A 26,084-nucleotide genomic window follows, 5' to 3' on the forward strand; every position below is an offset into this window, starting at 1 on the left:
TGAGTTTATTTAATAGAACACTAACAAAAGTTTGGATTTGAACCTCAATTGCTAACAGTACTCACCACTGAGGTTTAATTAATAACTTTTTCACCACAAGGGTCACATTGAAAATGCCGTGTCACCACAGGAACCAAAAAAAAAAAGGTTGGCCAAATTTTTTTATCTCTCTATCATTACCCAAAACAAATACATCAATTCAGATATTGTCACAGTTTTTTATTATCATAGTTTTTATTATCTTCAAATAGAAAGCTAGGGAAGGCATCACATGATGAGCATATAATAACATTGAATAGAATTCATGCTACTTTCAAGTTACAACATTTTGTCAAACATGCCACAGCATGAAAGTTGATATCTTACGTACTCTCCGAATTTTCGCGAACGCTACAGCATTTTATAATATGTTTAACTAAGACATGGTTTTACCTTTAAAAAATAAATAAATTATTTAAAATGATATGCAGTGAGCTTTTTTTCATTTTTTTTTTTTAAGTACAGATATGCAGTGAGTTTGTGTTTATTATTTACCTCGACAAGAGTACGTACTCTTCTAAATAGTGAATGTATACTCAACTATTCTAAATAATGATTGTATTAATCAAGGGTATGGTGACCACCCTTTGGTTTCAATTTTCATCATTTTTACTTTTTAGATACGAATGAGAAAAATCTCTTTTAAATAAGGAGTGCATATCGATGGTAGTAGAGGTTATGGAAGAAATACATGTATATGGAATGGTAAGCGAAAATGACAGTTAAATGGTCGTTTAATAATTATTTTGTTTTTATTTTTTATACTTTTTTTAATTAAAAATTGAAATCTTGTTTGGTAACTATTTTTAGTTTTTAGTTTTGACATCAGAAAGTAAGAAATTTTGCAAAGGGTTATAAAGTATTTGGACACTCCTACCATTGTCAACTAATTTATAATGAAACTTTTAACACTTCCTTCAATTAATTGATTCTTAGTTGCTTCCTTCAATTAATTAATCAATTAATTGATTCTTAATTTGCTAGCTAGCCTAAGATTAATGGCACATGAGGGAAACCGATCTGACGCATACATCGAGATATATAAGAAGGGAAACTAAATTAAATTTCAGCGCTAAAACCACTAGCAAGCCCTACACTACTAGAAATCTCCACAAAGCACACCCTTTTTGAAGTATGGCCAAAATTTTCTTTTCCACACCGTTCATTTACAAACATTAATGCATATGGGCGAGCAAAAGGCACCAAAACCAAACCGTGAGGAGAAAAGGGTGCCAAATGCCCACATGTTTAGTAGTGCTAGAGTCCACTAAAAAAATTGATAGAAAGTTCACGTTTATTGAATAATAGTTGAAAGATCACAATTCCAACACCCAAGTGGTATATTTATATGCCAAAACATAAAACCAAACCCTAAAAGGTCTTAAAGTTTGAAGAGAAAATAAAATCAACGGTTAATAAAGTACCAAAAGTACCCTAAAATTTCAAATGCTGTTTTGAGATTGTAAACAAAGAAGTATGGGCCATATTGCCCCATGTCACGATCAAAAGTGGTGAGTATTGTTCCTTTCGTCGTTCTCTTCGAAACAACATATCATTCGTCTAATTTTGACGCTGGCGCATAAATATGCATCCCTTGAACCTTGCTGCCAGTTTTGCGCCTTCCAAAAATGTTGTTCATCAATCTTCTTAGCCATGTGTTCTACATCACATTAAACTCTAGATTAATCAGCTAGCTGGAAGTTACTTCCTTTACAACATTCTTGATTGTTACTAGTGTCACAATTTTTAGCAAGTAAATTATATAATCAAAGCTTAGTTTAAGGGGAACAATAAGACAAGAACCCTGGTTGGGCGTCTAAAACAAGTGGGGGGTTTTACGTTTTGGGGATGCCAAAATTGCAAGTTGGATGGAAAGTTGGGACGGAGAGAACTTGGCCTCAAACACTTTCAAGTCAAATGAATCGTATTATCATACACTTATTAATTACTATAAATTAAACAGAGTTTCTTTCGATAAAGACAAACGCCACTGTTCCGGGAGGGAGGGAGAAGGGTGGTTGTGTGTGGGGTTTGAGGGGGTTGGGGCGGGTGGGGGAGGGGTGGGGAGGGGGGAGAAGATGACGACAGCCGCATCTTATGTAGCATCAACTTATAAGATAAATCATGCATGCTCATCGAAACCATAATCATGAGTTATATAATCTAGTTTAATATAAGCCAGTATACATAAATGTTTTCTCAGGCATTGAGTGATTAAACAATACATGGTTACTCGCTTTAAGATGTAATATTACTAGAAGAGAATAAATGATACGTGCTATTAATATTTTAATTTAAACTTATACAAGAGTGAATGATCATAAATTATTGATTACGTGACTAAAAAAAGAGACTCCACCACAATAATATCTATCTAATTATTAAATAATTAACTAATAATAATAATAATGTTATTATTATTATTATTAAAATTATTTCCAATAATAATAATAATAATAATAATACATATCTATAAAAAATTCCTGTCTAGGGTTTCCTTAGGGTTTCTCTAGGAGAGTGGTAGGGTTCAAGATTTTGACGCCGGCGTTGATTTTGATCACTAATCTTACGGGCTCCAGTTAGTGTAGGGGCTAACGAAGGCTATTGAGTTTGCTGGGTAGTGAATGTTTCTCGGTTTTGTCTGCCACGTGGGTGGGAAGCTTTAGGGTTGGTATCAAATGTAACATCCCACGTCGCCCAAGGGAGTGGATCCTGTAAGCCTTATATGTATATTCCCATCTCTACCTAGCACGAGGCCTTTTGGGAGCTCACTGGCTTTATGTTTCGTAGGAACTCTGAAGTTAAGTGAGTTCGGGTGAGAGCATTCCCATGATGGGTGACCCATTGGGAAGTTGTTTATGAGTTCCCAAAAACAAAACCGTGAGGGCGTGGTCGGGGCCGAAAGCAGACAATATCGTGCTACGGCAGAGTCGAGCCTGGGATATGGTGGAGCCCGGGTCGGGATGTGATAATTTTGTATCAGAGTCAATCCCTAGCCAAAAGTGTGCCGACGAGGACGTCGGTCCCCTAAAGTGGGTGGATTGTAACATCCCACATTGCCCAGGGGAGTGGATCCTGTAAGCCTTATATGTATATTCCCATCTTTACCTAGCACGAGGCCTTGGGAGCTCACTGGCTTCGGGTTCCATAGGAACTCCGAAGTTAAGCGAGTTCGGGCGAGAGCATTTCCAGGATGGGTCACCTATTGGGAAGTTGCTCATGAGTTCCCAGAAACAAAACCATGAAGGCGTGGTCGGGGCCCAAAGCAAACAATATTGTGCTACGGCAGAGTTGAGCCCGGGATGTGATGGAGCCCGGGTCGGGATGTGACAATTTCAATCTGACACGCCCTGACCCCGATGTCCTAGGGACATTAGGATGGTCACGTGCTAGCCGACACCCTAAAGGTGACGAAAGCCATTTAATTTATGCAAAGCTACAAACACGTGACACATGTAGGAATATTGGAATTTATCATGCAATATGAATGAATAACACAAAACTAAAGTTCAATAGCTAACAATTTAACATTAATTGTCACATCCCGACATGGGCTCCACCACATCCCGGGCTTGACTCTGCCGTAGGATAATATTGTCCGCTTTGGGCCCCGACCATACCCTCACGATTTTGTTTCTGGGAACTCACGAGCAACTTCCCAATAGGTCACCCATCCTGGGAATGCTCTCGCCTGAACTCGCTTAACTTCGGAGTTCCTACTGAGCCCGAAGTCAATGAGCTCTCAAAAAGCCTCGTGTTAGGTAGAGATGGGAATATACATATAAGACTTATAGGATCCACTCTCCTGGACGATGTGAGATGTTACATCAAACAAGTCTGCAAGCGGCGCTATAGAGGATGGATGACATGGTGTTGAAGTTCGCTGAACGGTTTGTTCTCACTGCCAACAAACAGAGGGTGATGGTGATCGACGATAAGAACAATGCGATGCTCTAATAAGGTCTTCCTAGTTTGGAAGGTTCTTACGAGTAAGGCTTTCAACAAAGATAGGTTTAAAAAGCAAATGTTAAACATGTGGCATCCAAAGGCTAGGGTTACGATTGTGGAGTTGGAGGATGGGTTATTCTTTTTCGGGTTTGATAATCTCCGAGAGAGGGCAATGATCTAGAGGGGGGACATGGCTATATGATGGTGCTTTGGTAGTTTGCATCCATCCTTTTGAGTTCTTAAGAGTTTTGGATCCAAGTTAAAAGGCTGCCTTTTGCATATATGACTCGACACATGGGGCAGTTCATTAGGAACAAGATTGGAGTGCATATGTTAATGGATCTGAGTATGAGGAGTGTTAGCCACGATATCATCTTACGTATTTGAGTGGCAGTGGATATTATGAAGCCATTAAGGAGAAGTTTGCTATTAGTTATTACGTGTACTGAATTGGGGATTGATCTACGGTACAAGAAAATTCCTATAACATGCTTCCTTTGTGGAATTGTAAGACATATATAGGAATACTACTTGCACTTCACGAGGAAGAATGACGACGATAAGTCGAAGCCGTATGATCAATGGTTCTAGTTTGATGTTTTGGGTAAAGCTTATAGGAAACTGATAGGTAAACGTTTTGGGCTAGATATGGCACACGGGTGGTCAATGACAGCCTCGATGCATATGGAGGAGAAGAATGAGGAAGGTGATTGTATGTCTAATATCCCAATCCCTCGTCATGGTGTAGTCGCGACAGAGATAGAAGACGGGGCGAGCCAAGAAACTAGGGGAAAACATGAGGGCTTGTAAGTTGAGGATAGTGAAAATGGTGTGTACAACTTGCCGGATTTGAATGTCACTATTGATATGGCGAAGATGGTAGTTGACTCTATGGCCATTATTCTTTTCCAGTAGCATAATACAACCTAGGCAGCACGTGAGTTGAACTTGTTTGGTGTTGCTTTGAATGTTATGCCATCTTGAGGGGAAGAGGACATGCCTAGCCTACCAGTAAATGACTCGGGAGGGAGCATCATCTTTTTGGGATTGCAAAAGGTTGGTGGTACTGGACGCCTTAGTGATGGGGAGTCCGTGTTGGGCTAGTATATGGGCACGGGGATTCAGGAGGCTAGCAAGGTGCAAAATGGGTTGGGTCTACCATTTGATGGGTGTGAGTGGTCTGGGCTAGGACCTGACCTGTTTAATTTAATGCCCATTGTAATACCTTGAAAATTTAAAATATATATAAATATGTGGAGTAGATAAAAAAAATAAATTGATTTATGGTTTTGAAAATTGAATTGAGAAATTTTAAAGTTTTGTTTCCGGAAATTATTATAATTTACATCGTAAAAAAGTTATCAACAAGTAAAAAAAAGATGAAAATGCCTTAGTTAACTTAATGTAATTATATGAGGGTGTATTTTATCCTTATATATTTTATTGTATTTCTTGATATATTTGGATAGAGCTCGACCATATGAGCATGTAGGCGAAAACTGTTCATAAAACGGAGTTATAATGAAAAAGTTACTAACGTTCAAAGTTGGGAGCATTTTAGTAAATCTAACCTTCATTTTTAGAAGGCTCCAGTAAAATCTGGAGCAGTGAGGAAGCCACGTTTGTGGCCCAGATTAAAGGAAAGGGGAAAAATGGACGGTGGAGATGGAAAAGAAAGAAGATAAATGAGGGAGATGAACGGATGAGAAGAGAAAGGGGAAAAGGAAAGAAAGGAGAGGGACGCCCAATCAGGAAGGAGGAGAGGAGGGAGAGAGGAATAGTGAACGAATCAAAAATCAGAGAAAGGAAAGAAGAGAGATGGAGAGGAACCAGTTGGATCCTGTGACCCGGTTCCTATTCTTCAACCCGACCCTACGGAAACAATGGTTTTCGAGGGTTTCTCCTTCCAAACTCAGGCTACTTGACACACCCTGGCCAAAATCAAGGCGTGCTGGCCATCATGTGAGGGTGACGTAGCCATATGCATAGTGCAAAAATGATATTGATAAAAAGAAATGCGAGTAACTGAGAACCAAGCTAGCTAATTTACACAAAGCAAAAATAAGTACAAATCTTGATATTTAAGTGTGATACACCATAATCAGAGCATAGGTAGCCTAAGTGCAGTCCAACAGAGCAAGTACTAATTATACAATACCATAAGTGGTCATACATTAGTGATAATCTATCAGAACCACCGTCAATTCCTCGTAAGCCACCAACAAGCACTCCTACCTAAAACCTGGAGGGGCGCAAAACAAAAAGTGTGAGTGGGCAAAAACAAAGCTTTTCAAAACCATTTCACTTATCAAAGGTAATAACCCTTCGCTATAAAACCTGTATAATTTCCCAGAAAATAGAATACATACGTATATCAAAACCATGCTTAAAATAGCAAAATCCACATATATACCATGTCAAATATCTCAGCATAAAATATGTAAGTCAGGTGATATAAATCAATGCAAATGATATGTCAGCTAGAGACACTTAATATGACCTGTACAGCTGAATCTATAGCTCATCCATCTAGCCGGAGTCACCTAATATGACCTATATAGCTCAACCAATAGCTCAACAAGTATGCCTGCACACGATTCAGAACCACCTAAAGTGGTATGTATGACATGACTGAGTGTAAATAAATACGCTCAAGTGCTACGATCACGTGAAGACTGTGCGAATGATCGCAGATCACCTACGAGTCGGAACCACCTATAGTGGTCTATATGACAGGACTGTGCACCTAACTTGGATCCAAGGTGAGCGTATGGTGCGGGACGTGAACATCACGTGAAGGACTGTGCCCTGACCACGGGCGGGAGCACTAACACCGGGCTGCAGGTTTATGAGCTATAATACATCTCAACATAATCATGCAACTCACATCCGCAATCTATAAACTCACAGGGCACTTACCTGAGCTTCTCCAGCTTCAAACATAAATATGTGCAACTACTAAATGCATATTCTAATTATAAAATATTTGGCATGGCATTTCAAAACATAAATCCATTTAAATGAGTTTCTGGGAAAAATACCAAGCATATATATATATACTAAAAACCAAAAGCCTACTCACTGACATGTGGTAGGGTTGTAACCCCCGAGCCTCGCCTGACTGCTTGTCCTCTGGAAACGTCTCACCTATATGTGAAACAACTATTTTAACGTTATTTTAAGCACATAACCAAAACTAGGTAATAACTTATCATACGTTATGCAATTGGGGTATTTGAATATACCATCGTGGCCTACTCAACCCCACGAACATCCTAATATTTTTAGAATAATTTTCTATGTTCCAAAGCGCCCTCACGCGCCGGCCAAGGCAAGGCCACACGCGCAGGCACGTGCCTAGCACTTTGGACGTAATCCCTAATGGTGTGAGGGAATATTTCGTTAAATAATGGAATATACAGTTAAATATACCTGACGCCGTTAGTAATATTCCATCAAAGTCGACGTAATATTCCCCTTCTCCTTCATTGGTTCGCCAGAGTCCGGTGCCGGTCACTTCTGAACTCGTCGGTTTTTGGAAAAACTTTGAATCTTAATATGTCACTCATTTCAACACCAAATTTCATGAAATTTGTACCAAAATAAAGCTCTCAACAATGAGAACATGATCTTACCACTTTGGAGTCTAAAACCAATGGAATTTGGCTGGAAAAATCTCAATAGCTCGACCAACCTTACAACTCGACAAACTCGAGTGTCCCGACATCCAAAATCCTTCCAAAACTTCTCTATAAGCTTCGTGAAGTTACTTTAAGATTCCCTAGAACTTTAAAACTCTGTGAAACACCTTCGATCATGATGGAGTAATAGGACACCTCGTCGGAACTCCCTGGTTCTCGAGTTCCCGAGGTCCATCCTCCAAATTAAGGGTATAGCTCTACTCCTGAGCTTGCCAGGAACTTGGAAATGGTCTCCACTATCCCGATCTGTGCAAGATGAAGCTAGTTGGGTGCATGTATATACGGATTGTACGGACGGAAAAAGAGTTCGAGAAGAGAGTGACAGATGAAGGTTACACATGTGTGAGTGTGTGTGTCTTGATCCGAATTGGGTATACAAATATAAAAATCCTTAAGCTCTAATTGGGCCACCAATCATAGGCTAAGAAAATCATCCAAAAATCCCCAAATTTTAATTGGGTCCAAAAAAAGAAGGAAATGAGATAATTGGTCCATTTTTCTTAGCCCATGTATACCATCATAACCTAACGCTCAAAGGTAAAATCATCTTTTCCACACTTTAAAAAATAATACATATTATAATCCGTGACGCGTCATCACACTACTTACACCAAATTATCACTTGGGAACAAATCTCCGACCTTCCTTCTCCCTTTTACACCAAAAAATCGAAGAAATTTGGCCAAATTTCATGATGAACCGCATCAGTGGGTGCGGTGATTCCATAGCGATGATCCGTCAATCCTAAAGCTAACTCCTACAATTACCACCACCAAAACACTCTTCTAGAGGCCAATAACAAAGCCCAAATAGTTTTAGGGGTCGTGTTGCGGATTGGTCAAATTGAAGAGCACCCAAAATCTAGGGTTCCGGCGGTTTGTGGGAAAATTCAGGCGTTTCCTAGCTAAATTGGACTTGGCCACATGTATGAAAATTGCTCATCTCACTGAGAACTACTTGCCTGTAAAATTCGGCAATTTTTGTAAATAATTGAATTTTTCTAGCAAGTCAGGGTGGCTGACCGCCACCCGCAACGGTACATGGCTAGTGGGTTGACGCTACCTTTTTATACAAATTTTGATATTTTAAATCCGTAATTGGTACCCATTTGGTGTGATTCCAGTGTGAAAACTAATGTTGAATATTTTCGTTATTAGAGTATTTTCGAAAATGGATAAAATGATGAATGGTGAACTACGAAAGGCTTTATCCCGCTCAAGGGTACATAGGCAATCTAACAGGGTTAGATGCAGCCTTAAATAATTGAGATTAATCTTTTGTTGGGAATTTGAATTAAGAAAATAAATTTGGTGATTAATTGAAAAAATTAAGTCTTATGTTTTGGTATTTAAATTTTGGTTATGTATTTTGAGTGATTAATAAATATAACTAAAGAATTGTGATTAATGGTAGTTAAATAAATAAGATTTTAATTTGGCCTATCACATAAATTATATTCCAAAACCAATGTTTCGGGGCGAGGCGTTACACCCATCATTGAGCATAACCAAAAGGTTCGGAGAATGAAGCATAGAAGAGGGAAATCAGTGAGTGGTGTCTATCTGGGCACAGCTCAAGCTAATGCTAGACCACAGGTGGGTGGTCCCCTACCCGAGCTTGCAAAAGACTGGTGCGAGAAGACGAGGTTGTGGTAACAAGTAATGGGGGGTTGAATGAGATTGTTGGCTAACTCGAAGATGGTTAGTTCATTGGCGGAGGTTGGCTTGGCTCAACCCCATTGTCAGAAATAAATTGTTTAAGTTGGAACTATCGGGGGCTTGTGAACCTCCGAGCAGTTAATGCGCTCCAACGTCTAGTTTATGCTCAAGATCCCACTGTGGTGTTCTTGTGCGAGACAAAAAGTAATTCTCGTCACATGGACCGTTTACATTTAAAGTTGAACTTCGATCGTAGTTTTATTGTTGATAGTAGAGGTAATTCAGGTGGTTTGCGTGTTTTGTGGAAGGAAGAAATAAATTTATCCTTAAGGTCTTATTCTCAAAACCATATCGATTTTGATGGGGGTGTTCCGAGGGATGTATCTTATTGTTGTTTGACTATCTTTTATGGTTTTCCTACTACGAGTGATTGCCATAGGTCTTGGAGATCACTTGAGTCTTTTCGTGGCACTAATTCTATACCTTGGTTATGTATTGGTGATTTTAATGGGATCCTCCAAACTAATGAACATGAACGAGGTAATGTGAGGCGAGATCGGCAAATGGAAGGGTTTTGATCAGTAGTGGAGCATTGTAATTTCATTGATTTAGGATATTCGGGGAACAAATTTACTTCGTTTACGACCAATTGGGGTTGATTCATGGTAAGACTAGATCGCGCCTTGGGTAATCAGAAGTGGGTGGATAAGTTCCTGAGGTACGTAGTAAATCATCTAAACAAAGCTTCATTAGATCATGTTCCGATGCTGATTAATTAGTTGGGGCATTTTCCAATTAGAGGTGAAAACATTTTCGGTATGAGGAATGTTGGCATATGTGGGTTGTGCTGAAGTGGTGTGAGAGGGATGGGAGTATGTTGTTGATGGTTCGCTGGTGTTCCAAATTACAGAGAAGATTAAGATGACTCAAATAAAGTTAAATAACTTGGCGATGAGCAATGCTAGGTCCGGATCGATTGAAATTCGGGAAGTGGAGGATAAGCTGATGAATTTGTTGGGGCAACCATTTTCTGAGGAGTCTATAGCACAAAAAAATGAGTTGATAAGTAGGTTGAACTAGCTTCTTAAACATGATGAGCATTTTTAGAGGCAACGATCTAGAGAAAATTGGGTCAAGCTTGGTGACCATAACACCAAATATTTCCACTATAAAGCTAATAGGAGACAAAAACGTAATGGTATATTTGGTTTAATATGATTCAAGGGTTTGGTGTGAAGACCGAGTTAGGATAGAGGAGGTTATGGTGTTGTATTTCTCAAAGCTATTTTCTTTCAATGGTGTTCAGAATTTTGAGGATATTTTGGGCAATATAGTTCCATCAGTAACGGAGGAGATAAATGCCGATCTTGATCGCCCATTCACGGATGAGGAAATTAAGAGTGATGTATTCCAAATGCATCCTATGAAAGTTCCGGGTCCTAATGGAATGTCACCTGGGTTTTACCAAAAACACTGGGGAGTGGTTGGTGCGGATATATGTAATGGTATTTGGTCCATGCTTCTCTTGGGACAAGTTCTACGAAAAATTAATTACACCCACGTCGCACTCATCCTCAAGGTGAAGGATGCAAAGATGATGACACAGCTCCGCCCAATTAGTCTTTGCAAGCACTTTACAAAATTGTGGCAAGGGTACTTACGAATAGATTGAAAGTTATCCTTCATTGTATTATTTCCCGAACTCATAGTGCATTTATTCCGGGGCAATTAATTTTTGATAATTATTTGGTGGTTGATAAAGTCGCTCACTATATGCATAAACGATTGTCGAGGTATAATGGACTTATGGCTCTAAAATTAGATATTAGCAAGGCATATGATAGGGTGGAATGGAGATTCCTTAAAGCCATGATGTACTGAATAGGTTACTCAGAGCGTTGGATACACATGATTATGTTATGTGTTACAACGGTTTCCTACTTTTTCAAGGTGAACGAGGAGCTGGTGGGTTATGTGCATCCGGAGCGTAATATTTGACGGGGGGATCCTCTTTCTCCCTATTTGTTCGTTATTTGTGCTGAAGGTCTATCGGCTTTATTAAGAAAGGCAGAGATTGATGGGGAGTTGTAGGGGATTAGAGTGTGTCATGAAGCCCCTAGTATCCACTATTTGTTCTTCGCTGATGACAACTTTCTATTTGCTTGTGGTATGGTTAGGGAGTGCCGGAAGATTATACAGGCATTGAGGACGTATGAGATGGCTTCTGGGCAAGCTATGAATTTTGAGAAGAGTTGTGTATCTTTCAGTCCGAACCTTACAGATTACGATAAGCAATTATTGGTTGACGGTCTAGGTATGAGAAAAGTGGAGTTTCATGATAAATATTTGGGTATGCCAGTTTTAGTACGGAAATTGAAGAAAGAAACCTTTGTGTACATAAAGGATAGATTGTGGAAAAAATTGCAAAGCTGGTAGCGATGTGATCTATTGAGTAGTGCAGGTCGAGAATTGCTAGTTAAATTGTGGCACAAGCACTGCTAATGTACTCCATACAATGCTTCATTTTACCCAAAACTTTTTGTGAGAAGCTAAATAGAATGATAGCAAAATTTTGGTGGAGTGGTGATCCGGGGAAACGGAAAATACATTGGCTTAACTAGAGATGTCTTTGTAAGCTTAAGCAGGAGAGGGGACTTGGTTTCAAAATCTTTATGCCTTCAATCTGGCTTTACTTGCAAAACAAGCGTGGCGTTTTCTCCAGCAACCGAAAGCCCTCACTTTCCAAGTATTTAAAGCTCGTTACTTCCCTAAGTCCGAGTTTATGGAAGCAACGATGAAGCCAAATAGTTCGTATGTATGGAAGAGTATTGCTGCGTCGAGGCAAGTGATCCACAAAAGACATAGGTGGCAAGTGGGTAATGGGAAGAAAATCCGGATATGGCAAGATAATTGGGTTCTGAGGGAGTCTTATTTTTGGACATTATTTCCACCATCGAAGAATTGGGACTTGGGGGCCAAGGTGGGAGGTCTTTTTTGGAGTGTAACGAAGCAATGAAATGTGCAGCTGTTAAATGATCTCTTTTTTGCTAAGGAGGTGGAGGCAATTCAAAGCATTCCGCATAGCGTTTGGGATGTCGAAGACATAAGAATCTAGCATTATAAGCGTAGTGGCAAGTTCTCAGTTTGGAGTGCTTACCAGGTGGCTCGGGGAATAATAGAAAGTCACGGAAATGAGGCAGATGGCTCGTCGTCCTCCTCTAGTGGTGTAAGGGAGTGGTTTTGGAAGAAACTATGGAACGCAAGTGTCCGAGGAAAGGTGAAGATTTGTGCTTGGCATGCATGTTTGGATTCTTTGCCCACATGTTTGAATCTTAGCAAAAGGAGAGTGATGGGTGAAGAGGTGTGTATGGTTTGTGGTGTGCATTCCGAATCAACGAAGCATGTGTTTAGAGATTGTAGTTTGGCAATGGCGGTGTGGTTTCGAAGTCTGAGGCTCAGAGTGGATAATGGGGGTGATCATAAATGTCTTGTGCAATGGTTGGTCAATATTGCGCAATAGGTACCCATAATGGGATTGGAGCTTTGTTTGATGCTGTTATGGGCATTATGGAAACATAGGAATGGTGTCCTATGGAATGGGTTGCGACTGCCGCCACAAGAGATTGTGTTGAGAATTGAGGGGTGGGTGCATGAGTTTCATAAATGGCACAAGACTGAGGATCGGAAGACTACTAAGGAGGTTTAAAAATGGAGGAAACCTGATGAGCGACGGATCAAATGTAGTTTTGATGATGGTTGGAGTCAAGGTGGAGTTCTGGGGGGCGGGCGCCGACCCGGGGGGGGGGGGGGGTGGGGTGGGGTGGGTGAGGGGGGAGGGGTTATGGTGTCGTCATTCGGGGACACATGGGTGAATTCATGGTAACTATTGCTGGACCTGTTGATCTGTCCGTGTCTACCATGCACTCGGAGTTGGTTACAGCTCATTGTGAGGTGAAACTGATTAAGAAAAGCTTTCCGGAGGATGTCAACGTTAAATTTAAAGGCAACTCTAGTGTGGTGATAGCTGTTATGAAAGGACAAATGGATGATTGCTCTGTCTAGGGTTCTGTTAAAAACAATTTGAGATTTTTTCTCCTGGTCTTAGTGAATTTGGAGTGCAGCCATGTACAGAGGGAGGGTAATGCGGCAGCGCATCGTCTAGCTCGAATGGACCTTGGTGCTTCTCAGGAGATGGTGTGGTTTGAGGAGCCTCCGGTTATGATTCAGGATATTTTATTTGAGGAAGGGATGTAATTTCAATTTGATTGTTCATTTGAGGATAGGCCTATTGTTGTGCGGGACACTCTTTTCCTTAGTCCGGGTTGAAATCCTCGAGAAGGTTTTTATCGAGGCCCAGTATGCACATTATCCTCATTTTGTACATATTTTCAGCTGCTTTGATGAATATCGTACTTTGTTCAAAAATAAAAAATAAACAATAATTACATTTTACATCCTATACTATTTATTCATCAGTCTCTAGTGTGGGCCAATTTTTGGCTCCAAGTGGCCAAGAAGATTAATTAACCCATCCACATGAGTCAGACATGTACATGTTAGTAAATATTCAATATGGATGCAAAGTTTTGTAAAGCGTGATCTCAATGCTTCAAATATTGAGCTAAATTTCCATTTATATTCCGTAAAAAGGTTATTGGTGAGCGAGAGATGCTATATGATCGATTGATATGTGTTTAACCTTGCACGTGTTACAAGACACGTAATTCCACCTATACATTACTTATTTGTTTATGTTTTCGGTCTGATATTTTATGTGCACTGTTTGCGTGCCTGCTTAGAGGGATCCTTTGATGGTGTCAAGAGTCCGAAATGAACAACAAAATATCAGAATTTAGGGCATGCAAAGGGAAGAAAAAGCTGGAGGATGGAGACATGAAAGGACACGTACATGCAGGACCTTACATTTTAATTATATACGTAGTATAATGTCAACATCCAGGCAATTTTTTGAGTAGGTGATGTTCATCAAGCCCCTTTTGAGGAATTGGCTCTTCAACAACCCTCTGTCTATGTCTTAAAATTTAGGAGAGTCATTGGATGGTAGGGATCAAAATATCATGATCGACTATAATTCTTTTATATCTGAAGTATCTAATTGGAACGAAATTGGCTATTTCTGAATGTTATGTACTTCAATTCCTTTCAGTCAGATTTATAGAAAAACGAATATATATTAAGATTAGAATGAGAAACTGAAGTATATACACCTAAGGTTCTGAGTTCGAATTCTCCTTCTTTAGTATCGTTTGTATTAAAAAAGAAGAAGTATGTAATCAGGTTATGTTATTGGTTGCATCGTTTAGATTGAAGCATATACAGGACGGTAAAATGAAGATATTTGAAGGAGAATGGAAAGATAGAGATTATTACTAAATAATAAATTGGCATCATGCAACCGATTGCTTATGCATGGGGCAGTTAGACATTGATGCACCTAATGACTCCACTGTGTTGTCTGCACTAAGAAATGGTCCATATATACAAAATAAATGAAACCAATTCTAACATCCTACTTCCTGTGCACCGACAAATAATATATATATATATATATATATATATATATATATATATATATATAAGACTTTTTCTCTAAAATGATCATTGAGATTTGCATAATACATTACTTTGGTCTCTGAAATTGAAAATCAATAAAAATGGTCGCTGAAATTGTCCACCATCCATTATTTTGGTCTTTCATTAAAAACTCCGTTAAGTGTCCTAGAGCTCTTGGCCGGAAGTTTGGGCAATTTTCAAAGCTTCATAACTCAGTCGTTTCTTAACCAATTATTCAAGTAATAATATATCAAAATGAAGATAGGAAAGTGTAGAATAATATTATACCATTTGGAAGCCCAATGTTTGCTGAAGATGGCCGGAAAATAGTCTAAAAGGTGACTGGTCCGCGGGAAAATTGAAAAACTCGCCGAAAACTTGGTAAACTTTAAACATTTATAACTTCTTCAATACTCAATGAAATCAAGTGATTCAAAAATGAAAATCATACTTCTCGATGAGAAAAATATAATGGTATCTTTCTCGAAGGCTAACTCGCTGTGGTTTGGCCGGAAAATGGCTTGAAAGTGGCTGTCTTTGTCATCTAGTTAGCCACTTTCGAGCCCTTTTCCGGCCAAACCACGGAGAGTTATCCATCTATAAAGGTACCATTCTATTATTCTCATTGAGAAGTATGATTTTCGTTTTTGAATCACTCAATTTCGTTGAGTATTGAAGAAGTTACAAACGTTTAAAGTTTACCCAGTTTCCGGCGAGTTTTCTAGTTTTCCCGCGGACCAGTCAACTTTCAGGTTATTTTTCAGCCATCTACGGCAACCATTGGGATTCCAAATTGGTATAATCTTGTTCTACACTTTCCTATCTTCATTTTGATATATTATGGGTCGAATTTGGTTAAGAAACGATTGAGTTATGAAGCTTTGAAAATTGCCCAAACTTCTGGCCGAGAGCCGGGACACTTAACGGAGTTTTTAGCGGAATGACCAAAATAATGGATGGTGGACAATCTCAGGGACCATTTCTATTGATTTTCAATCTCAGGGACCAAAATAATGTGCTATGCAAATCTCATGAACCATTTTAGCTAAAAAGCCTATATATAATTAACTCATGATATTTAGTTATCTATCACTATTGTTTGTGTTCGATTTGCTCTTGTAAGCTTGTGTCTTTTGTCAATGTCTTATGGGGGAGCTAGCGGGGTGTGTATCTCGATGCAATTGGTAGTTTTGTTGGTGAATTTATGCACGAGTACTACTAGGGAGACTAAATTTGTAAACTAAATGACATGAAAGTTGATGTTTGTATTATTCCTTAAACATTGATAGCACTCATTTCTTATTGGTGACACATCATTTAGTTTGTAATTTTAATCTGTAAATTTAGTCTCCCTGGCATCACTCTTTATGCACATAATCTCTATTAGTATTAACTATTTGCATCTTTTGCATTTCGTCTTCAGAGTGTCTGGACACTAGTTTTGTTGTAGAATCTCCTACACGGTAGGTTATGAAATGTTTAAATTTTTAGTTGGCACGATCAAAGTTCTTTTGATTTTGGAGTGTTGTTACATTTCCTTGTTACTTCTTATGTTTGTCACACACACATATATATGCATCAATATCATTTTGTTTTCGAGTATTTTTAGTTTGAGAACTCTTCAACTTAATCTCAGGTTCTCTTCTTGAAGTTTGTACTTTTTCAAAATGTTCTAATAAAACCCTTATGGTTTCATCTAGAAAATCATCTTCAACTCTTCCTTCCCTAGCTTATTTATTTCACTATGAGTTGCTTGACGAATGCCAATTTTAGTTATTTTATTTGTATATAACTAGAGTTAATTATATGAAGCACCTCTACTTGAAAAAATAGTGGTGGAAACCCCATTTAAAACAAGCATGTAACACAAAGTTAGACCATATAACTAACCCTTATCAACTTTACTACTTTCACCATATCCATAAATCAACTAAAGAGTACTCTCTTCTATTATTTTTTTTATTTTTTTATTTTTGCTAGGAAATGAAAACTTTATAACGGGAAACAATGAGTACAACTTGTTCCAGTACAATAAAAATAGAAAGTTTTCCAAGCAGGGATAAACTAGAAATCTGTACGGATAAGGGCATCCTCATACAACAAAGTCACAAATTAAAAAGCTAAAAAGTTAATTAAACAAAATACTTATATATTAAAAAGCTAAAAAGTTAATTAAACAAAATACTTATATATTAATCTATATTTTTGATACAAGATATTATAATACCCCTCGATGCGTTTTCATGCTTTAAACGCGTTGCATGACAACTTTATTACCAACACCATCAAATATTTCTCACTTTCTATAAAAAATAACCATGTTATCATTTATCCATTGATTTACCATCTGATTTGTTAATCAATTCTTCATAAATTTAATGGCCGAAAATACTCTTTCAACATTGACAGTAGCAACTGGAACAATTAATGTTAATGTAACAAGCAAGTAAACTAGTAATACACCTTACTAATGTCACAAGCATATACATTTTTTCACCAAAAAAAATTGGGTGGGGGCACCACCCATCCCCACCTCCGCCCGTGGGGGAACTGTTGGATTAAAGCGTCAACCATAAAATTAACCTCTCTAAAAACATGCTTCCAATTGATAGTAATGAAAGCCTCCGCCACTTATAGTCATGAACCAATTTCTTAAGAACACATATTAACAATTGAAATAGATTACTTGAATCAAGCTGAGGTACCCACAGTCAGTTACTACCACTTTTGATCAATAGTTTTCACAAGGTAAAAAGCTCACCAAACACACGTGTGAGCTCGAAACAAGCTCAAGATAAAAATTGGGAATAAGAAAGTCAAAAATTTAACTTCAAAATATATATTTACGTGCCCAAATCATAAATGAGGAGATAAATAATTTGTTGTTTTAATCTATAAGCTTTTACCAAAACAAAAGGCTTGCATACAAATTTTTTAAAATTGAATTTGATGATTTCTTCAGTAAAACTTTTTTTTTTTTTTTTTTTTTTTTTTTTTTTTTTTTTTTTTTTTTAGAAAATGGGAACTAGCTAGTAGTTTGACCACGACAATCCCTCATTTTGGAAGCCGAGAAGACTTACAGAGGCATTTCAGCCTCCTCCTAACTACCATTGTGTGATTTATCAGCACCAGGAATCGAACCCAAAACGTGCCGTGTGGAATACTCCTTATATCGTCGAAGTTTTAAAAAAAACAAAGAAAAAGACAAAAAAGACTGAATGCTTTAGCAAGGGGCAGTCAAACAATTATATTGCCTAACATAGAGGATGGTCCTATTGAGAAAAAAAATATGTAATCAAGCAAGTCAAATTATTAAACCCCAAAAAACCCACTTACCATAAATTAATCACAAGGTAAAATTAACCATTTATTTCTTTTCACCAGCCTGCTAAGTTGCTAGCAAGGCAGATGCTTAAAATAGGTACAACAAGGGAAGCAAAATTCCAAAAATAAAGCCGAAGAAGAATAAAAATGGTCCACCGATCCTACTTGCTGTATTGAAATTACAAGCTCGTGCTCTCCAAAACAGCTGGCCCTTTGGGCCTTATCGCAGATAATATTAAAACAATTTAAAACTTGAAATAAAAATGAATATACCACCCAGGATGATGATAGGGACAGGCTCACATGAGCCCAACCAGATAATACATGAGGTCCCTACTTATATATAATTTCCCACAATTTAAAAAAAAAAAAAAATTCATGCCTGACTGAAGAAGTTTCCTGGCGGGCACCTTCCTTGGAAGAAAATCACACGCATGGAACATAGTCACATACGCACAAATACTTATTGGCCAGCCCTCCTTTCAAATAGATTTGTTTTTCAAACATAATTATTGTAGTATACTGTTTTACGTGTTATAATAAAAATAAACAATATAGTTGATATGTCACACTTTTAAGGTATAAAAATTAAAAACAATCTAATATATTTTAAGCTGAATAAACTAATAAGAGCGTGGACTACGCGTCTCAATGTGAGAGGTTCATGTTCGATGTTCTGAGTTGATGAGTTTGTTTGATTGTGATCACAAGTAGGATAAAATTCTCCATAACTTATCCGAGCCGCAAAAATATGTATAACCATAATTTGACACCAATTATCTACCTTTATGAAAAGAAACAAAAAACTAATAACCTTACCGTGTTTCGAAAATACTAAAAAGTTGCTCCTACAAATATCTCTTTCTTTTTCTTCTTTAATTTCTTTTGTTCTCTCTCCCACCCTTACGCGCTCTCTCTCTCTCTCTCTCTCTCTCTCTCAAAGCCCAAGTCAACAACAAGGGGAACTTCTTTGCACTCTTTGAAACGTCCATGGGGTATCTGAGTCTTGTTGGTCAAAGAAGAATGCACCGACCGTCATTGTAATGAGAGCTACCCTTCTGGCTTCTGCTTCTTTTCAGCCTGCAGCTGCCTCCTACTTTCCTCTTCTTCTTCACTAGAATTTTCCATCACCAATCTCAACCCTAGGAAAAAAAACCCACAAAAAATTGAGGAAAAAAAAAATCCACAATAATAACAAGAAACAAGAAAGAGAAAAGTGTTAGCTTTAGAGTATATAGCTCCCAACCCACCTGCTTTTTTTCTTCTTCCCTTAGATCTTCAAGATCTAGGAATTTGAGGTAGTAAAAAAGTTTTTTTTTCTTCTAATTTTTCACTTTTATTTTATTTTATTGTTTATCATGAATTTTGGAGCAGCAGCCGGAGGAGCTATAGGTGGTGGAATTTCTACTGAGGATGACCAAAATATGGTGAGAGGTAAGCTTCCTTTCTCCTATGCCTCCTCTCCCACTTCATCTTCATCTTCTCCTCACTACAACAAAACCACCGGCATAGCTACTATGGTCCCTGCTTCCGCTGTCAGCAGAAGCAGCGGCTGGCACGACGGTGGCAGCGGCCCTGACATGAAGCTCGAGCTCATGGACTCGTCCCCCCGAGAAAACAATGAAGGTGGTGGTGCTCAAAGAGAAGAAAACCCAATCCCCATAGAGAGGGAGCACATGTTCGACAAAGTGGTGACGCCGAGCGACGTGGGGAAGCTCAACCGCCTCGTCATCCCGAAACAGCACGCGGAGAAGTACTTCCCGTTGGATTCTTCCAGCAACGAGAAGGGGCTTCTGCTGAATTTCGAGGACCGGAACGGGAAGTCATGGCGGTTTAGGTACTCCTACTGGAACAGCAGCCAGAGCTACGTGATGACCAAAGGGTGGAGCAGGTTTGTGAAGGAGAAAAAGCTTGACGCTGGCGACATAGTATCATTCCAGCGAGGGCTTGGTGAGGTGGGGAAAGACCTTCTTTTTATTGATTGGCGGCGCCGCCCGGATGCGCCTGATCCAAATCATCATCCCCACCACCACTACCCGCTTCATTCTCATCAACCACATTATCAGCCCAATTTTGCAATTCCTCATCAGCATCAATACTCCTGGAATCCTCACCGGTCGGTTCCATGGAGCCCGTTGCTGATGAGGCCGCCCGGGGCAGTAATGACTCGGGAACACTTGCACTTGTCGCAGCCGCAGATTAATTCCGGCGTGCATCACCCCTATCGGAATACTGGGACCAGTGGTGGTGGTGGTTCGGGTTCTTATGGTTACGGAAATGTGGTTAACTCTTCTGGCCCGATTTATTATATGAGATCAGCTTCGTCTGCTGCCGGCCCGCCACAGTTTTACGAGCAAGAGGGCAGTGGACTAATAGAATTACAACAACAGCAACAACATCAACAAGTACAGCTGGGTCGGGTTCATAATGAGTCGAATATGGTTTTGGAGTCGGTGCCGCTGGTCCATGGGAAGGCGGCAGCCAAGCGGATGAGGCTATTTGGAGTAAACATGGAGTGTCCCATATCGGAGTCGGATCATGAATGTGACTTATTGTCTTCAGCCACATTATCATCATCCTCATCGTCATCCCAGTATCATCATCATCATGCTCACCAACAACTCTCTCCATCGCAACCCGCACCACTCCAATTAAGGCTATATGACGGCATGCCTCTCCGCCACCAAGCTATGCCCTCTACCACCACTACTAGTACCACCACCGACTTTCTCAACATAAGTGGGAAGGCCTCATCATCTTCCATGTCCTTGGACTTTGAGGTCTAATTCGCTAATCCATCACACAAATGCCAATAATCATCTAACCTTGGCGAAATTAAGACGAGAAACAACGAATGAAGAAGGAGAAAACGATGATGTGGCAGATTGGCAATTGAATAAGAAGAATTAATTTGGAAGATGAACAGATTTTTCAGCTCGATTGGTGATAGTCATTGGTACAGAAACGGTACAAGGTTTGGGGTTTTTTTAGAAGAGAATGAACTGATGATGATCTAAGTGATAGAAATGCCAACAAATGTTATCCAACTGATCATGTCTTTATCTTTATTAGTTTTTTTAACCTTAATTTTCATGTGTATAAATATTTTTTTTATTTAATATAACAACAATCTATATGGATAGATATAGATCATAGTCAGCGCAGTGGTATATTCTATCAAGACATAGATCCATCATTTCCCCAAGATTTCATGCTGTCATTTTGTATCACTCATGATCTGAAATATGAATTTGTTACTATTTATAATCTTTATTTATTTATATATTAATCTCTTCGGCTACCGACTTCTTTCTCTCTCTCTTCCTCCCTCCCTCCCTCCCTCCCTTCAATGTTGTTGTTGTTTTCATTCAAGTAAATGGAAGAAACAACGTTTCCTGATGACTGCTCAGAAACAGTTGATGATCAGAACACAAGTGCTGCTACAGCTACCTGATGTAATTGTGGTTTTGTATTTTACCTTTGGTAGGTTTGTTGTTCTTGTCGCTGCTTCGTTGGGCACACCACCCGCAGGTTTTCTCAGACAGACTTGCAGAGAGATTAAAAGCAATAAGGTAGCAGCTAGCTCTGTTATATGTAGTGTCCTTAATTGAAAACTTTTCTCTCTTTATATCTCTTTAACTATTTAACCTAATTAATTCTTGCCACCTTCTTTTCTGCAATAATAGTAATTTGTTGATTTACTTCTTTCCACCTTCTCCATCTTTTCATTTCGTCTCACTACAAAATTAAAATTAAATTCTCCTCCAAATCAATAGCTAATTTATTATGGTACAGCTCTAGTGCTACTATTATTGTTTATATGTCGGTATTGTATACACTGCAACATGTAGCTAATAATTAGGACAAAATACGGGTAAACTGCTCCTGCTGTTGGATAAAATTACCTGCACTATACTGTTCTTATAATTTGTGTTCATCCAATTGCATGTTCCCTAGCTATTTGGCTTTTACTTGCAAGAAAAATGTATATATGATAGTACTAAACCTAACTAATGTAAGGATTAAACAGTACTTTTTCATGGTTTTAACTTTTTTTTGTGGACCACAATTTTAACTTGTAACAACTACTACATGACAATAATAGTGTATGTAGCTAGACTGCTGCATCCCCTGTTGTAATGTGGATTTTATAAATCATACTGTTTTAAAAATGAAAACAATATATATTTCAGCGTCGTCTCTATAATTTTTAATGTTTTGATGAACATGGTTGACATTTCGTGATGATTGTATAATGAGTTCGAGGATATGGATGATACACATAAATATCGATACCAACTTACCAGATTCATGATCAAGTTCTTTTGCCACCATTAAAGATCATGTTTTTTTTTCCTTTCATCATTTAGTTGTAATGTGGATAAGAACCTTGCCATAGAAGCTGATCTATTCCTGTTGTATAGTTCAAGTAATCTGTTACTATAGCATACATACTTGGGCTAGTATGGCATATGTATTTGTTGTATTTGAATGCATTAGTTGCATTCACAAAGTAAAATGAGTAATAAAATTAAGGATCGGTGAGCCTAATACTTAACTTATTGCTAAGGCCTGAAATATACAAATTTTTCATTCATCTTAGGATTTCACTAGTTGCATATTGAAATCATGAGCATTATACATTCTCATCAAAGCCTAGGGTTACAAACTTTGGACTTTCTCTTTTTTTTCCTTGATTTTATGTAATTTAATTATTTTTATCAAAGCAAAAGAATTAGCTGCTTTCGAAGGGTTCATGCTTGAGACATAAATTTTTCTCAGTTTGAGAGGCACAAATGAAATAGTATTTCTTACAGAATTTTAACAAAGTGACATGGTAAATATATATGAAAATACTCTAACGGATCGGAGTACGTATGTAGTAGGTTTTCTTTTCAAGGTACATCTATTGTTGTTCTTCCCATTAATTAGTTGCAATTTAAATTTTTTAACATTATAACGAAACATCCCATATCGGCTACTGATCAGTTAATTTTAGCAGATATATATAATTGGTAAAATCCTTTCACCCTTTTTTTTTCTTTGAAGAAGAGCACAAATTAAAAGGATTAGAAATATTTGGTTTGTAGTTAATAATTAATTGCTCATATACTAATGTTGTTCATTTGCTTAATCTTTACTCCTAAATTCTTTCATTACTAATGTTACATGGTAAGATATTAATTAGGAGTTTTTGAAATCCTTATAGTACTTATATTGTTGCCATGGTCAGTATTACTAAAACTCATTCGATGATGATATTAGTATATTGTTTGCTGTTTTTCTTGTTGATATGATTTTTGGTACAAATTGATTGAATTTTGTATGCATGTATAATACATTTAAGCAATACCGATATGTAGAGGCTAATACTATACAACATTTTTTTTGCATTTTCCAGGGTTACGTACATACCTTAATCTCACATTATCGATATTTATGAGTAATCATTTTACCCTAAATCTCTATATATGCGAATTCTAGAAGTTGATGAGTGTATTGCATTTATAGAAATTAAAAAAATTGCTTTGATATGTACAAAATCCAGAAACTAATTAACTTGTAAAACCAGAGTATATTAGCAATGTAAATGTATGGTCTGTACAGCTAAATTTTTGTTTCCAGTTTAAGTTATTTTATTCGTTTGCCTATTTTAACTAATGAAGCATTTCTAGTAAAAGTTGTAATTGGATTTCCTGCAAAAGGAATTGCATTTTACATTAATGCAGTAACACCATTTGGATGCATTAATAATATTCTGGAACATGATGAGAACATCATATATAGTAACACATATATTTAGTTGTTTCCTTCCCAGATCCTTATCATATTTTGTGTTTCGGTTTTGGATTTTCTATCAAGTATGTGTATTTAGATCGAAGCTGATATATTCCTTTCAGTCAGGGGTTAATGGCTGGCTTTCATTGTTTTTACAACAGTTGCAACCCCCACCACCCCCCCCCCCCCCCCCCCCCCCCCCCGGTCCCCCAAAAACAGAAACTCCCAATAGAATTTTGAGCTTTTATCTTCTTCACAAGTGTTGTTTAATTTATTTAAACAATAGTTTACTCTAAATTAATATAAACTACGAAGAGGGAGATTCAAATTTGAATGCAGAATAAAGTTGCAAAGTATTGGAAGTAATTTATCTTTATACACATTTGTTAGGTAAATTTTGCTTAGGTACTATTTAACCCTAAACGTACTGCAGTATTTTAAGCAAGCCTCCACCATTTTTTTGACTGTCTTCTTGTCGCTGATATAGATGGAGTCAATTGGCCTCGTGACATTTTAATGTAATTTATCTTTCTATCAGGCTTTATGCCCCATTGTCAACCGGAAAAAAAAAATGTCAGGCTTTTACAATACACTACACACATACACATTTGACTCATGAAAATCAAGTTTACAGGAACATACTTCAACTCGAGACACAAGAAGAAAACGTTACAGTAAAATCGTAGTTGCTGGAATGCATAAGGATTTTGATTGCCACTATACTGAACATAATTGTTGTTGCTCACTTGTAAGATAGTGTTAAAAAGTTCGTGAGAAAATAAAGTGATGTTAGGGTTTAGGGTTGAACGGTTACACGCACCCTCAGAGTATTTGAACTTCAGGTTCTCTTTTGATGTGTTGCTGAACTGTTACCCTAGGGCAGTGATTACAATGCGCACATTTTTATTTTGTGCAAATGCCCTATTAATTTTGGCCTGATTTGATTTAATTTAATTATTCAATCCAACGGCTACGAAAGTAGAAGGGCTCGTATAAGGTGAAAATTTGAGTAAAAAGCACTACCCTTTTATTACAAGCACTCCAAAAGCAAATTTACTATTTTGCTCTCATATTTTGTTCTTAAAAAATTTCTAATAAATTCCAAAAGAATTTAAAAAAAAAAAATTAAGTAAAGCTCATGGCCAAGTCCGGCCATATATAGCAATCGAGACGGGTTGGGGTGATGACTGAGGAAGTGACCAACTGGATAGAGGAAACTACGGGCTCGGGATGGCGAGGAGCAGGGAGATAGATAATTTCTTTTTGAGCTTTTTAGTCAAAATGGTCTCTAAGATTGACATAATTTCTCACTTTGATTCCTGAGATTTAAAATCAATAGAAGTCGTACCTGAGATTGTCCACTGTCAATCATTTTGATTATTCCATGAAAAATCGTTGTCAAATTGAGGGTATTATGTCACGTCAACCCCTCACTTGAACTGATGATTTCTTCAATTTAACATAGATTTTTCACAAAATGACCAAAATGATTGATAGTGGACAATCATATAGATCACTTATATTGATTTTAAATCTTAAGGACCAAAATGAGGAGTAATGACAGTCACAAAGACCATTTTGACTAAAAAGCCTTCCTTTTAGTATTTGCTTGTTAGATTTTTCAAAGTTGTGATTGTTGGTGTCCCATAAAATGTAAAACAAGGACACTATAGGATATGTGTAGGGTTTATTATACTTATGGAAAGTCTCTTAACATAAAAGAAAGAAACGTGAGTGAAGATGTGAAGAAATGTCTCGCATAAAAAATTTATAAAATTGTATATGTGCGATAATGAGTTAGAATACTAATTTCATATATATTACAGCGAATCCCAACTTCTTTCAAGAAATTAATCGGTTAAAATGTCAAATATATTTGCTACTCTCCACAATCCATATCCTGGTGCGACTTTCAAATGCTCGATTCATATATATATATATATATATATATATATATATATATATATATATGACATGACAAGCACATTCAATGGAAATTAACAACTAATGAGTCAAGAGACAACAATGTAGATTTTCTTTAAACAAAATCCAAAGTAGAAAA

General features: G+C 37.7%; 1 protein-coding gene across 1 annotated transcript; it reads left to right on the top strand.

The window, feature by feature from the left end:
- The first annotated feature begins 19,074 nt into the window (after positions 1 to 19,074).
- LOC137713685 (B3 domain-containing protein Os03g0120900-like) lies at positions 19,075 to 23,262 on the top strand. The gene has a single exon (XM_068453017.1). The coding sequence runs from the start codon at positions 19,603 to 19,605 to the stop codon at positions 21,028 to 21,030; it is 1,428 nt and encodes a 475-aa protein (XP_068309118.1). The 5' UTR covers positions 19,075 to 19,602; the 3' UTR covers positions 21,031 to 23,262.
- The last annotated feature ends 2,822 nt before the right edge of the window (positions 23,263 to 26,084 follow it).

The sequence above is a fragment of the Pyrus communis genome, chromosome 13, assembly GCF_963583255.1.
Source record: "Pyrus communis chromosome 13, drPyrComm1.1, whole genome shotgun sequence".
Taxonomy (NCBI): Eukaryota; Viridiplantae; Streptophyta; class Magnoliopsida; order Rosales; family Rosaceae; genus Pyrus; species Pyrus communis.